This window comes from Cephus cinctus, unplaced genomic scaffold, assembly GCF_000341935.2.
Source record: "Cephus cinctus unplaced genomic scaffold, Ccin1 Ccin1_scaffold0153, whole genome shotgun sequence".
NCBI classification, from domain to species: Eukaryota; Metazoa; Arthropoda; class Insecta; order Hymenoptera; family Cephidae; genus Cephus; species Cephus cinctus.
In genome coordinates this window covers 706,864-720,455 of record NW_014332881.1, presented here as the reverse complement: position 1 = coordinate 720,455, position 13,592 = coordinate 706,864, and the positions used below count along the sequence as shown (strand labels likewise).

General features: G+C 44.1%; 2 protein-coding genes across 7 annotated transcripts in view; both read left to right on the top strand.

Moving 5' to 3' along the window:
• LOC107263455 (trafficking kinesin-binding protein milt) overlaps positions 1-13,127 on the top strand; it is a 33,501-nt gene extending 20,374 nt beyond the window's left edge. For 3 of the 6 annotated variants that reach the window (XM_015730676.2, XM_015730677.2, XM_015730678.2), the window contains 5 exons: positions 9,392-9,468; positions 9,585-9,960; positions 10,101-10,767; positions 10,879-11,646; positions 11,779-13,127. In XM_015730676.2, the coding sequence (XP_015586162.1) occupies positions 9,392-9,468; positions 9,585-9,960; positions 10,101-10,767; positions 10,879-11,646; positions 11,779-12,439 (2,549 nt within the window). In that variant the 3' untranslated portion in view covers positions 12,440-13,127. Of the gene's footprint in view, positions 1-6; positions 768-3,603; positions 3,914-7,227; positions 7,357-9,391; positions 9,469-9,584; positions 9,961-10,100; positions 10,768-10,878; positions 11,647-11,778 lie in introns of those variants that run through there. The other 3 variants (XM_015730675.1, XM_015730679.1, XM_025080647.1) reach the window with 3 other exon arrangements.
• Positions 781-2,350, top strand: LOC112493753 (selenide, water dikinase-like). The gene is made up of 2 exons (XM_025080659.1): positions 781-1,360; positions 1,467-2,350. The coding sequence occupies exons 1-2, from the start codon at positions 1,160-1,162 to the stop codon at positions 2,265-2,267; spliced, it is 1,002 nt and encodes a 333-aa protein (XP_024936427.1). The 5' UTR covers positions 781-1,159; the 3' UTR covers positions 2,268-2,350.
• Positions 13,128-13,592: the final 465 nt, after the last annotated feature.

Sequence of the window (13,592 nt, the reverse complement as noted above, 5' to 3'; positions counted from 1 at the left end):
AAAAAAAAAAAAAAAAAAAAAAAAAAAGGGCTCCCGATCGACCCAAGATCGGAGCTATGTCATGACCAGCACGGCTTCTTCGATCTCGCCTACGAGAACCCAGAAGAACAATGGCCGCCATGACACCGAAAGTGAACTTGGATCTACAATCGTCCTGCGGGACTCGACCTTCAACTCTCTCGCTCTGGACGTCACCTACGCTGCCCTGGATCCTCACAAAGGAGCGGATGTACTGCGGGAGACCTCGGGCTTGCCGGAATATCATAGGGACGCGGCGCCGTCCTCTACGGGCGAACCGCTCACGTGGCTGCAGGACAGCGCGAGTCTTGCTGGCTGGCGAGAGAATTACAAAGGACCCTCATCCTGGCAGGATCCTACCGCTTCGCCTGGAGGATACCAGCGGAATCGTGGACCCTTCAGCTTGGATTGTACTTCGGGGGGCATCGGAACCCCACCGGAAGCCAGGAACTCGTTCAGTCCCGTGGGCAGGAAGCTCAGCAGTGTCTGGGAAATACCTGAGGCCGAAAGCAATCATCAGGATCCCGAACTGTGGGAGGACATTGGGGTCGTCGAGTATCTTGAGAGGAAGCTGGGAGGTCCTGACGAGAGCACGCCGGAGGAACGTGTCGAAGCTCTGAGAGAGGTCCTTGAAGAGAATGACATTCACGAAGGGCATGGCAACGTCTCTGACTTCCTGTTTCATGTCGCCAGAACGAAATACGGGAAAGTCTACATTCGCGTCATAAGGACTCTGCTATTGAATCGAGGTAGGATGCACAATTACACTATTATCTTGGGATTATCGATACGACCGATAAGGATTATAACGTTGAATGTCATTTTACTTCTGGCCCAATTCTAACGTGGAATATAGTTTTGTCCCGACGGGGATTATTTCGTTACACAGTTGCACGCGCTGTTTAGTGTCTCTGCTCTAGCGTTCATTTTTGGAACTAACCTCGAAACAAACGAAACCCACGATCAGCAGCGCCAAACAGCCATTTGGCCGCTGGATTCGCGTTACTTCGTTGTCTTGATGATACGGAAGTTTTTTTCTTCTCCCATCTGTCTTTCGAGTCGATAGGTGTAAACGTTATTGTTGTGCAGAAAGTAAGAACGTGGTGCATAGTCGAGGAACCTGCGACATCGTAATTACAATATGTCAAGTAAAAACGAGGAAGTTGTTCCCCTGGAACTCGTAGCGGATCCCTTAGGTTCTGTTCAACTTCCATTCAGACCAGAAGCTCATGGACTTAGTAAAGACTTCCGTTTAAGTAAATTCGGTGACCTTCGTGGTCAGCGAATGAGACTCGACCGTGCTGAGATCCTTGACTTTCTCTCGGTTTTCAACGAGGATCAGGTATCAGTTCAGTTCATATTAAAAAAAAAATGTCAATTATTTAATTGATCAGAAGACTTAAAAATCTCCTTGACTTACATGTATTATCGACTGTAAAATTTTAAAGCAGGATCGCAATTTCAAGAGTCACGTGTTCGGCGAAGACGTATCCGTTACCCATCTTCCTCACAGTGGACTTTATCTGGTTGAAACGTCCAATCTTATTTGGCCAGTCATCGAGGATCCTTATTTGCTTGGTAAAATAGCCAGCACGTGTGTCCTGAGCAGGATTTACGCCCTGGGCGTCCCGGATTGCGCGAGCTCTCGGTTCATCCTGGGCGTCGCCAATCGAATGGAGGAAAATGAACGAAAAGTCGTTATTCCCATGGTGATTCGCGGTTTTTGCGATGTTGGAAAATCGATGGCTGCCGAGGTGCGCGGTTCCGAGATTTTTAGTAACCCTTGGCTCGTGTTGGGTGGCACGGCTAGTGTCGTATGTCCTCTCCACGAACTTGTTATACCGGACAGTGCGATACTAGGGGACGTGATAGTTTTGACAAAACCCCTTGGCACCCTCGTAGCCATCACCGTCGCACAGTGGATGGAACAGACGGATAAACGCTCCAGGTTGCTATTGACGCTCAGTGAAGAAGATGCGAAAAAGGGTTACCTGAGAGCTGTGGATTCTATGATAAGGAGTAACAGGATCGCTGCTCTCCTCATGAGAAAGGTTAGATCCCAATTATTAAGATGGATTATCTGTCCAGAGACACGATCGCAGCTAGCAAATCGGTTGGGAAATCAAAGTCTTCCATGGCGGAGTGAAATTCCAATAGATTGCAGTAGATGGAGTTGCTGTGTCCGTAGAAGCCACCCAGTTACAGCTTCAATTAATCGAATGGTCTCGCTAGGAGACGTGCATACTTAATTGGATATTTTATGAAACTTCTATGAGAGCTTTGCATTTCCATGAAAGCGGAATTGTCGCTTTCGAAATACCTATTTGCTATGTACGGGTTACTTTCGAAGATGATTAATCGTATTTTTTACCTATATAATGACCTTCGTATGATCCTCAAGTATAACGCTCACGCCGCCTGCGATGTCTCCGTTCACGGGATCCTGGGTCACGCGGAAGATCTGGCTCGCCGACAGAAGAATCCTGTCAGCTTTGTCATACACAACATGCCGATTATCGCGCGGATGAACAGCACCATGAAGTTCACCGGTAACACGATGCCCCTTCTTCAGGGAAGAATGCCAGAAGTCTCGGGTGGACTCCTGGTGGTGTTGCCGCGCGAGCAGGCGGCTGCGTATTGCAAGGCTCTTGAAAAAACTGAACAACGTCAAGCGTGGATCATTGGAATAGTGGAAAATGGCGATCGCACTGCGAGAGTCATAGACAGACCTCGTGTCATCGAGGTACCATCCAAGGAGGTTGGAACGTCGCTCTGGTGAAGAAATGTCGATATTAAATGTGGGATCTTCGGCATTAAAGTAATCTCAGTACCTGGTACTTTAATTACCCGCAACTCTCGATGTTCTATTGCAGTTTTATTACTATTCAATATGGCGTGCTCAAAGAACGCGTCACGTGGATTCCGCGTTATTGATTTTCTTATTATCGAATATACTTGAAATGATCTGTCATCCCGTACTTGTATTCAGTAAGGATGGATTTTTCATCTCTCCTTTCGTATTACACATTTATTTATTTATTTCTCGTTATGTGAAACTGAGAAATCGCTTTCGGCCTCTGAACAAGCAAGTATCTTTTAATTGACAGTTGCCTGGGGCTAAATAGCAAAGTTAACGTACGATGGAAAGTTTTCTCCAGTTGAAGAAAAATAAATACCTACGGAACACGTGTGCCACAATTTCTACGTGCCTCTGTCACTTTAGTTATTTATAAGAACAAAACATCGTCATTCTGTATTTCGTATAAGAATATAAATCTTTTCTTATCGCCGACAAGATGTCCATGTCGGATCCATAATTCTTCTATAAGTATCAGAGGCATTACGGCATTCTTCGTAACGATTCGCTACGTAGAATTACACAGTCCGGCAGCCACGGTATTCCTATTTGACGTGTAAAATATACGAGAGCGAGGTATTTTTCATGTAGCGACCACGGGCCACTTGGGGGAAACGAACGGTCATTCTGTAATTCAAATCATTCACGTCATTCGACTGTTTGGTTCGAACGTTCCCGCGATACCGTATTCTCTCGAGTTCGTGTCGGCTTCGGGCAGTTCCGCCGTTTCTCGGCTTTGAAGCAAGATGGCCGACTGATTCTCACACGGTCTGCTTCGCCGTGCTTGCCGCGCCTAGAAACTGAACGTTTCTCTGGATCACAGTAAAACGACGACAACACGACGTGTCAAGGGGTGTTACAGTGATATGTGTTTAGTGTCACAAGCAATTTTTACTAAGTGAATTTTGTTTAAACAGAAGAGGAAACTAGCCGACATTTCCACGCCGATAGAACGCCTTCAACCTTGGCTGTTTTTGCCTACCGGGCTTTTTACCCTGTCAGCCTTGCTCGCCCCAGGCGACTCGCACGCATTCAATGGTAAATACGTAATTTACTTTAAAATACTCGAATGACAGGAACCCGTGATTGTTCTGAATGATGTCTCGATATTATACTGGCCGATCGAGTTGCAAGCACGTGAATCTGTTGTGCATATATGCATAATGGTAGGTCTTACTTCATATGGAAAAGCGAGAACGTTGAGAATTGCGGTGTCGATTTACACCAGTGCCAAAGTCTTTTCTAGGATTCGTTGCGCAATCGAAAAACGTTTACACGCCTACGCGATTACGTGAATCGTTTGTAAACGTTTTGTACCTTTTTTCCGTCTTCTTCTGGTTTATCGAGGCCACCGAACTGCGACCCTGATTGCTACTTGCTTCTCAAGGCTCCTGAGATACTCTCGAATTATTGAAAGCCGAGACTTTTAGCTGTACGTAGACATGTTGAAAATCGCGTGGCAAATTTATCTTATCTAATAATGCTGTAATTACGAAGACTCGTCATTAAGATCTTGTAAACAAATCACAGACGTTGATTCAGTCCTTGCCCTCAAAGAATTTTTTACCTTTATTAACAGTCCTTGGAAGCATCTATTTCCATTGTGTTTTAAGTTAAAGTTATACAATCTCTCGTGACGTACTACTGATTGTAAAAAAAAAAACTATTATTATATAATAAATTGCAACGATCCGTAATACTTTTGATACACTCGTCAATCTAATCGCCGATGAATGACATTAATCATTATCAAAGTACAAACCACACGCATAACGATTGAAAGCTTTTTACCACGAAAATGCAACATTGTTCATACAACCGACAATATATTGGTAAATACAGAGGAAAGGAAAAAAGGCAATTTCTCTTAGAAACTACATAGTAACCATATCCGCATCTTTTGCCAAGAACCGCTCATCAAGAGCAACTATAATTACACTTTGCATACAGTGCCAACTGACCTTTCTTGAACTCATAAAATTGTAATGATTACTCAAAATAATCGCATTTCTTGCTTTTTCATACAAATCGCAAAAGGATCGGTTGTTTTTTCTCTCTCTTTCGCTCCCCCCCTCTCTCTCTTACTTTTTTTAAAATCGGATACACAGAATCACGTCAGCTGCAACTATCACTTTTCGGAATACAATTGAAATCTTTCGCATCGTGTGAGAAACGTTTCTTTTTACCATTGTATAAGAGAGGCTTGGCATTAAAGCCGGCAGAGGCTTCGCGAATCTTTCTCGTGGAAGCTTATACGCGAGTCTCTCTACTGAAGGCTTATGCAATCCACCTTCCTTTTCCTCTGTAAAATCAATATAGACACCTGCAACAACGACTGCGACTAACTTCACGTGGTAGTGGCACCAACCGTGTAAACTGCCGGTGCATAGCGTATCGGCAGTCAGTTCCGCCAATAAATATATGCAGCGTTATTATTTATTATTATTATAGTCCGCCATTCCATCTCGGTCTTGAGAGCAATGGCCATACCGCGACAGGAGATTCAATATGTAGCGTCTTATTTCATGCAATTACAATTGCTTTCTTGTATTACTAGAGACTCTTGAACTCGTTACTGGATACGCATAGAGTAATGCGTTATCGCGCTCTGATACACACGTTTTATGTTTGCATACGGCTGCCACCTTTCGTTTTAAATTACGGTTTATTCGTTTTCAATTCTTCATAATTCTGTTACAGTTAAGTATTTTTGCTTGTTCTTTGGTCATGTCGATATTGATTAGTATTATCGTTTTTACCCAATTCGGAATTAAATTAGGTATGTAGTATTGAATTTTAGGATTACAGCGGTGTTTTTAGTTTTGCGTACAATCAATGCTTTGTATTACCATGCAATTGTATTATTAAATGTCTTATATTTTTTGGGATAAAGCGGTACAGTTTATTACAAAAGTGTGCATTTTTATTATTTATTTGTTTCATTTAAAATTTTCTTTCGGTAATGATCTGACGCTTCTATGGTTCTCATTGTTATCGTACTTTGTTACTTGCTTTACACGGGGTATTTCAGAATCTTTTGAAATTCTATTATGACCGGAGCCCACGTTGAAATATTACCACGAGACAAAAATCGTGGAACAATAGTGAGTTTTGGAAATTCCACAAATATTTGCCCCAAGAAGTTTACTTGTACAATGTTCAGGTTGAACACGAAGAAAACGTAGACTAATGAATTTAAAAAATATTTTTCCCGTTTTTCTTCTTCATGACGGAGGATCTTCACCCTATTGATTCAAGTAATTTACAAATATAGACGAGAAGATAGTTTGTCTTTCATAGATTTACATGAAGACTACGAATACAGTGAGAGACTTTAATGTTTAGTTCCATTTGAAATGTACACGTGCGAATATTCATGGCATCATTAGTCCGTATTGAAAGAATATAGAAATTCAGCTATGCCATTTATTTTAGTTTTACCATCAGCTTACTCGGCTTGCCGGTACTCTACACAAAATTAATACAACTTAACGCGCGTACTGGAATATTGGTTATGATTCACGGACCCTGAGTGCATTAGCTTAACGGGTGGTGGGGAGTTTTGCCTATTGAAGTTGGGCGAGGCTGGGCCCGTTAAGGGTAGGTCAAGGTCCACTCAGGTACATAACCTCTCCTTTAGTACAGTAATTCAGTGTCAGTCAGACTTTGGAACTCGATCGGTCGTGCCGTAAGTCTCGTATTTTCGTCTGAAGTGGCCAAACAACTATTTTGCAACTGAGCAGCATTCGGGATGATAAGATAAAACCTCGGTTCCGTTTGTAAACTCAACGAATCATTATTATAGTATCGTTCCTGTAACCTGGCATTCGGACGTTGTCAGATCGGTCTAACAGCGAGAGAGAGACTTACGATAAAGAGAACTCGTGTAACGTTTCCTCGGTACTTATTCGCTCAGAGAATATACATGACGTCAGTGTACGCGAGTAGGAGCTGGTTAAAAAATTTTACGAGAAATGTGCTCGATATCAGTATGTGGCAGTACAATTGTGAAAACAGATCCTGCCTAGAGGATCGCGCTAGTCTGGAGGGTGGGAATCCTGCCGGAGGTGGTACCACCTGCCCTGGGCAACCGAAGGTGGCCACCTCCAATGCGACGGACCGTCCGAGTGCCGCGAGCGTCTCCACGGCCGGGAACGATCCTGATCATCGGGCCGAGGAGTATCGCGATAACGGGGACGAGGAACAGGAGGAGGATGATCCTTACGAGTACGACGAGGACATACCCAAGCACTCGCCGAGCGCCCTCGACGAATCCGACGACCTACTCCTGGAAGGTACACGTGCACTTGGGCATCAAGACGTTACACTCGGCACCTCGAGCCACGTCGTCTCCACGGCCACTTCTGCCGTCGGATCCAGCTACCCGACTCGTTGCTGGGGCTGCGAGGGTTGCTGCGCCGGGACGCCGCCCTTGTTTCTCCTTGGATCGCCTGCCGACGCCCCGTGCACTTGTATCTCCTGTCAGTAATGCACCCTCGGCGCACACGTGCGTGCGCAGCTGCACCTATCGCATAACACCTTACTTCGTATCACTTAGATAATTTTTTATTTTTTTTTCTATTTGTTTTGTTTATTCACGATATATACATACGTGTATAATCTGGCTCGATATTTTATTTTGCCTGGGTGCACTTTACCGAGTCTCCGCGAGTGCAATACTCTGGATTTGCTGTTTCGTATTCTTATTTCTGTTCAGTTAATGAAGCAGGGGTGGCGTCACTTCGCGTCTGTTTATTTATGTTTCTGGCTGCGTTAAATCGTCGATTTACGTTTTTCAGGATGGGTCACTGACGCGCACTGTAATTTAAATTAAAAATCATTGCGTTCTAGGAATTAACAGATTTCTTTTTGGGCTTGTTTTAGTTTTATCACTGACAATTCGTTATAATAGATTTCGTAATATCGCCTTTTGAATTTTCTATCGCTTTTCTTTATTAGCGCAATCGGTGGGCATGGCTGGGCTTCTGTGAGGTATGTGACGTAACGCACGATGCAACCTGTCTCTGCTAGAGTTACTAATATCGTTCTACACAGTTTAGTGCAAGCGATACACGCGCAACGGTCACGTGATCCGACTAGGTGGGATCGACGTGTACGGTTATCTTTTTTTATTTATTTCTTACTTGTCCCAGGCGTGGATTTTTCAATGAATTCCTAAGATAGCATCGTGCTCATTGATCCAGAGTCCAGAGAACCAGTTGGACAACTTTCTACTCTTATTTCCTTTTATTCTCTGTCGATGGAATGTGAACCGGGAGGAGGTACTTAAGGCGCCCTTGGTACCGACCGCTAGGAAGAAAGTTCTTGTCGAAGAGCGACGATAATAAATCGATTAAACGCGATTGCACTCTTTTTCGCGACGCTCATATTTTTGCCTTCCACCATCTTCGATTCTCTCTCGATCGGGGGGGTTTTTTTTTCTATCTTTTTTTTACCGCCACTCACCCACGCCTAACGAGCCGGAGCAAATATAATACTTTCCATCGAAAGTCCCGACGCCATTCGACCACTTTCCACTGCCAGAATTTATTATGCAAGACACAATATCCATGAAAAAAAAAAAAATGTTCTCTGCGTTATTACTTTTTATCTCACGAGAGTACGTTGTGTTTTTGCGATTCTAACCTTATTTTCGCGCATTCCTCAAAGATGTCTTCCGCTCCCTCTGCGCAGTTGGCTTCTGCGCCGCTAAATTTCTTGGCTCCCGTCCATTGAGTAAAAATGGAAACTGCGAATGTTTTGACGGGGAATGCAGACACGCACGTGCGAGATGCGCTTTTTTCTCCTGTACCGCTTTCGCCCTGTGCGGCTGCGCCTTTACGGGTTGGCTCCGCTGGTCGATAGGGATGCGAGTCAATCTCCTCTGGTGAAAACGCGGTCGTGGCGTCTCTCGGTGTTCGTCGTTTAATGAGCGAACTTACATTATTTTTTCTTACTGCGATTCGATTCTATTCAGGATTCGAAAGGTGTATCAATTGCATCGGGTGGGACCAAATCTTTCTTTGGGAGGATGCAGCTTTGTCGTTTCTTTCTCCATGCTGAACCAATGGGAGGAGGGACACACTTGTGCGTCGTTTACAGTTTCATACGAGACATTGATTTTCGTAAATCTTGTTTCATTTCTTAATCGTGACGCGCAAAGTCAATGTTGTCGCGAACTTTGATAACGCTCACTGTGACACTTGGGTCCACTGCTGTCCGCTCGAACGGTGGGAAGTCGCCGAAACTCGTGAATTCAGGTAAAGGTGTTATCTGATTTGGGCATTCCTTAAACACCGATGAACACACGTGTGTAGCATTTGTACCCTTGTTCAGATGCACCACTTATTTTTTATATGCCCAGCCTCTTGGTACAGGATGCATAGATTATTCGTGTACAAGTCCAGCCTCTGCATATCTAGCACAGTACACTTGCCGTTTCTTTTTTTCTTTATTTTTGTAGCTTTAATAACGGTGAAATCGATGGCTTAATAAATTTTTACGTTTCTGTTGCAGTTCTATGTAGCAACCGTGTGAGCCAAATGACCAAAACTTATAATGATATAGAAGCAGTGACCAGGCTTCTAGAGGAGGTGAGTCGCTTGATGGATAATAATTATTTATTTTTCAATGTTACTGAGATCGGTGACTGTTATCTTATTTTTTGTGGAATCCATGTAACCCGAGGAATCTTCCTTTACCATTGCAGAAGGAAAAAGATCTCGAGCTAACAGCACGAATCGGCAAGGAGTTATTGACTCACAATCAGAAGCTCGAGAGCAGCGTGAACGCCTTGGAGGCCGAATTAAAATCGGCTAACGAGAGGATCACGCAGCTCTCGCACGAGCTTATCAAGAAGACCGAACTCATTCAGATTTTAACGAACGATGTGGAAGACTCGGGATCGGAAGCCGGTACGCCCACCGGGCTACGTGGAATTAATTTGGAAATGATGCAGCGACGCATCGGTTCTCTTGAAGACGAGAATCGTCAATTACGGAGCGAGTTCACGAAACTGGTCCACGATGCCGACGATTGCGAGGAACAGGAAGCCAGGCTGGTGAAGGATATCGCTGCACAACTAGGTCGGTTTTATAGATATACAATAATTGAGTAGACTGACTGAAGTCGAGGATTCCGATAAATTATAGTCATTAAGACAATCCAACGTGTATATCCTTCTTTTTATAATAATTTACTGAATTTTTCCATTTATTACTTGCAGCGAGTGCCAATATGGAGGCAGACGGTATGGTGGAGGAGCTTGAGAGGCAGAGAGAAGAAAATCGGCTTCAGCATGAGGAAATAATCAGCCTCACGGCAAAGTTGAATGAAACGGAGTTACGATTAGCACAACTTATGGCTGAGCACGATGAAGTTGGCAACACGTTGGTCATCACCAGGGACAATCAGAATATCCTGGCAACGGAATTGGCACAGTTTAAGGATCGTTATGCCGAAGTAGTGAATCTTCTGGCTGAAACGCAGGAACAATTACGTAAACAGAGAAAACGCGGATTGCCGACTGTAAGGGGTGGTTCACTCTTTCCTTCTATGGGTGCTGCACCACAACCTGATTCCATTGCATCGGAACTCGAGTCTTCGCTTTATTCGGAACTCAGTCTCGATTCTGGGATCAGTGCCGACAGAGTTCCTGCTTATAAGAAGGTTTTCGAAACGGTTCGGAGCGCTTCGAGAGCTTCCTTTGCCACGGATGGACAATTCCCGAGAATTGGTTCGATGACCACATCTACTCTGTCCAGTGGATCCTCCGGTCTAAGAATGAGCTGTGGTCCTATCAGACCTCATCATTCTACCGGCTTCCCTAGTTTGGATTCTACAGGACATAGTGACAGCGAGGGATCTTTACTTACGGACTCCGAGGATTATCCGTAAGCAATTATTATAATTTGTCTATAATATTTCCTCATCTTGACAATTCTGTAGTACGAGCAGGAATCAGCAGTATATAAGGTAGTGAAGTATTTTTTATTTATCTTCAGCGGTCCTCAACAAACTGGAGTACCCGGAGCTCCTGGTGCAGCTGATCTTGAAGCCGCACTACGTCGCCTAACACCAGCAGAAGTGATAGCTCGTCGTGCTTGCCTGAGTACAGGAGCGGGATATAACTACGACTATGATACAGGATTGCATTCACCACCAAATTTCCTGCCCTTCGGATGTCGAACACCTGATAGTATAATGTCGACCGGAAGCAGTGGAAACCTTTCTGGATTTAGTGGCAATAGCTGGCGTCTTCCTGAAAAATTACAGATCGTCAAGCCTATGGAAGGCTCACAGACTTTGCATCACTGGTCTCAACTGGCAACGCCAACTCTTGGTGGATTGCTGGAAGAGCGACCTGGTGTCAAGACACGAGGAGGTCGTGCTCTGGAGGATCTCGGTTTGGAGACGTTTACCTTGGCCGATCTTGAGGAGGATGAAGAATATGCGAATCCTGGAAAACTTTTCCAGGACACCGGTTCCATATATACGTTTACCAACAGCACTGTCTTGCATCCTGATGATCACACCAGTGTCACGGCGAGTTTAGTCGGCAGCCGAGTGGCAACTGCACCTAGTAGTCAAATTAATTCTGGTGTCAATACTCCCAGATCTCTTAGTAGAAGGAATTCCACGTCTACCTTCTCGACTACCTTAGGCTTGGCGAAGATGCTCAACGAGAGAGGTATCAAAGCAGTCACACCTTCCTGCGTGACTACTCCTAGTGGAGAACGGAACTTCACGCCGACTGCTACTCCATGTAACAGGTTAGTTATATAGTATCCAGGTAGACATACCATAGCATTACATAACTATTTTACTCCTAAAAATTACCAGTCCCATTAAAATTCTTTAAGCGACTAGAAAATTAATTTAATTTTTTTTTCCGTTATCAACAGTCCGGATGGCAGCCCACCACCCACAAGATCAGCCTCTCCACCACCTTACAGTAGTCCGCTAAGTTTTGGATTATTCAGCAGTGGGGCTGAATTGTTGAAGCGCACTTTCAGTTCCGAGCCGCCGAAACGTAAACGTTCGAAGCCAGCGCTATCACGATCAGACAAGAAAGCTTTGACTGGCATCCGCTTGGTCGAGAAATTGGAAAGGATCGGCATCGACACCATAATGGCTACCACAGCAAGTGCTAGCATTTCACCATTAGCTCTTCAAGGAGCCTTATACACACGACGTTCCATGGAAAGTCCAATGGCACAGCTAACCTTCCTCAAGACTTCGATGTCCAGCAGTGTCAGCCAGGAGAAGCTCTCGTCGTCGTCCTCCGCTTCTACATCGAGTTGCTCAAGTGAAATTCTTAGTACCAAGCCTCCACTACCACCAAAGTCAAAAGAAGAATTTGGTACATCCAGATCTGGTGCCGGGGCACCAAGACTAAATCAGCACTCCGGAAGACAGCGGCGTTCAGGTGCTGGTGCAACTAGACCAGATCTGGGTCAGGTAAAACAAGTGAATCCCGTACCAGTTACTAAGGAGTCGGCAACTCAATCAGCACTCGGTACTATAAGTTCACTCTTCTTTGGACGCAAGGGTGGGCTCCTCTAGTTCCGTTAGTTCTATAGAAAATGGGACAATACGTTCCGTAATTTCTTGCTTTTGACGATGACGATTCCTATTGTACATAACGTGTAGCCCCGTTTCCCGCAACCTGAGGATGACGATGAATGGATTTACTGTTTGGTTCAACGTCTCCTCCAGCTGTAGGCAACGGTGTCTCAAAACTCTTAGAGAAAAAAAGTCTTAGCACGGTTCTTATTCGTTCGATTTCGTTTACTCTTGGGCATGCTTTACTTAAGTAGCCTAGTCGATACGTTCGACTGTCATAATTTAATCGTAGCTCAGTGTAAACTCTTAAAATATACATCTTTAAGGAACGAATCGAAAGATTGCAATATCAAAAATCCACAAGGACAATATCGATTATCGCGCCGCAATCTTTGAGTCAATTCGTCAATTAATAATGAATGAATTCAATGCATTATTTAATCACTATATTATTTATCAGTCAATTGACTCATGCATTTGCCAGCTAATCGATTTACCTGACTTTAGAAAAATGCATTGCCGTTGCACCGATCTTAGAAATTTATAATAACTCAGGCTGCTAAATGGTACCTGCTCATCGTGAGCCGAACGAAATCCTCACGTCGGAGGTCTCCCGCGTGTCGCGTTTATTCCCCAAGGTGCATCGAGAAGATCATTTACGCGATAATTGCCACAGTAATAGCACATTATGCAATCTCACTCTTTCTCGCAACCCCTCATGTTATTATTATAAACACCCTCGTGTAATTCTATTCCATTTTGATACGGTTTCGCTTACAATTCCGACATTCGGCTTGCTGGGTTCATCGCGGAAATTTTCACGGTCTGCGTAAATTGTTTTATTCACGACTGAGCTATAATAGCCACTTTATTCCCTGAAAAGTGGAACTTACTCAGCCACCGTCATTATGATGGAAATATACGTTTTTCCAAATATTCAAAAAATTCAAAATTTTGCGGGAATAAAGTAAATTTACGGGAAAACCAAATATGCGGCAATAAAATGCTACTTTAGTCCTGCTTTTCAGGGAATAAAGTGGCTATTATAGCTCAGTCGTGAATAAAACAATTTACGCAGACCGTGAAAATTTCCGCGATGAACCCAGCAAGCCGAATGTCGGAATTGTAAGCGAAACCGTATCAAAATGGAATA

What these genes read in the sequence shown, in the direction of transcription:
- LOC112493753 (XM_025080659.1), top strand. Translation starts at nt 1,160, where the DNA reads ATGTCAAGTAAAAACGAGGAAGTTGTTCCCCTGGAACTCGTAGCGGAT. An exon ending in CGGTTTTCAACGAGGATCAG is followed by an intron (nt 1,361 to 1,466) that starts GTATCAGTTCAG and finishes AAAATTTTAAAG; the next exon opens with CAGGATCGCAATTTCAAGAG.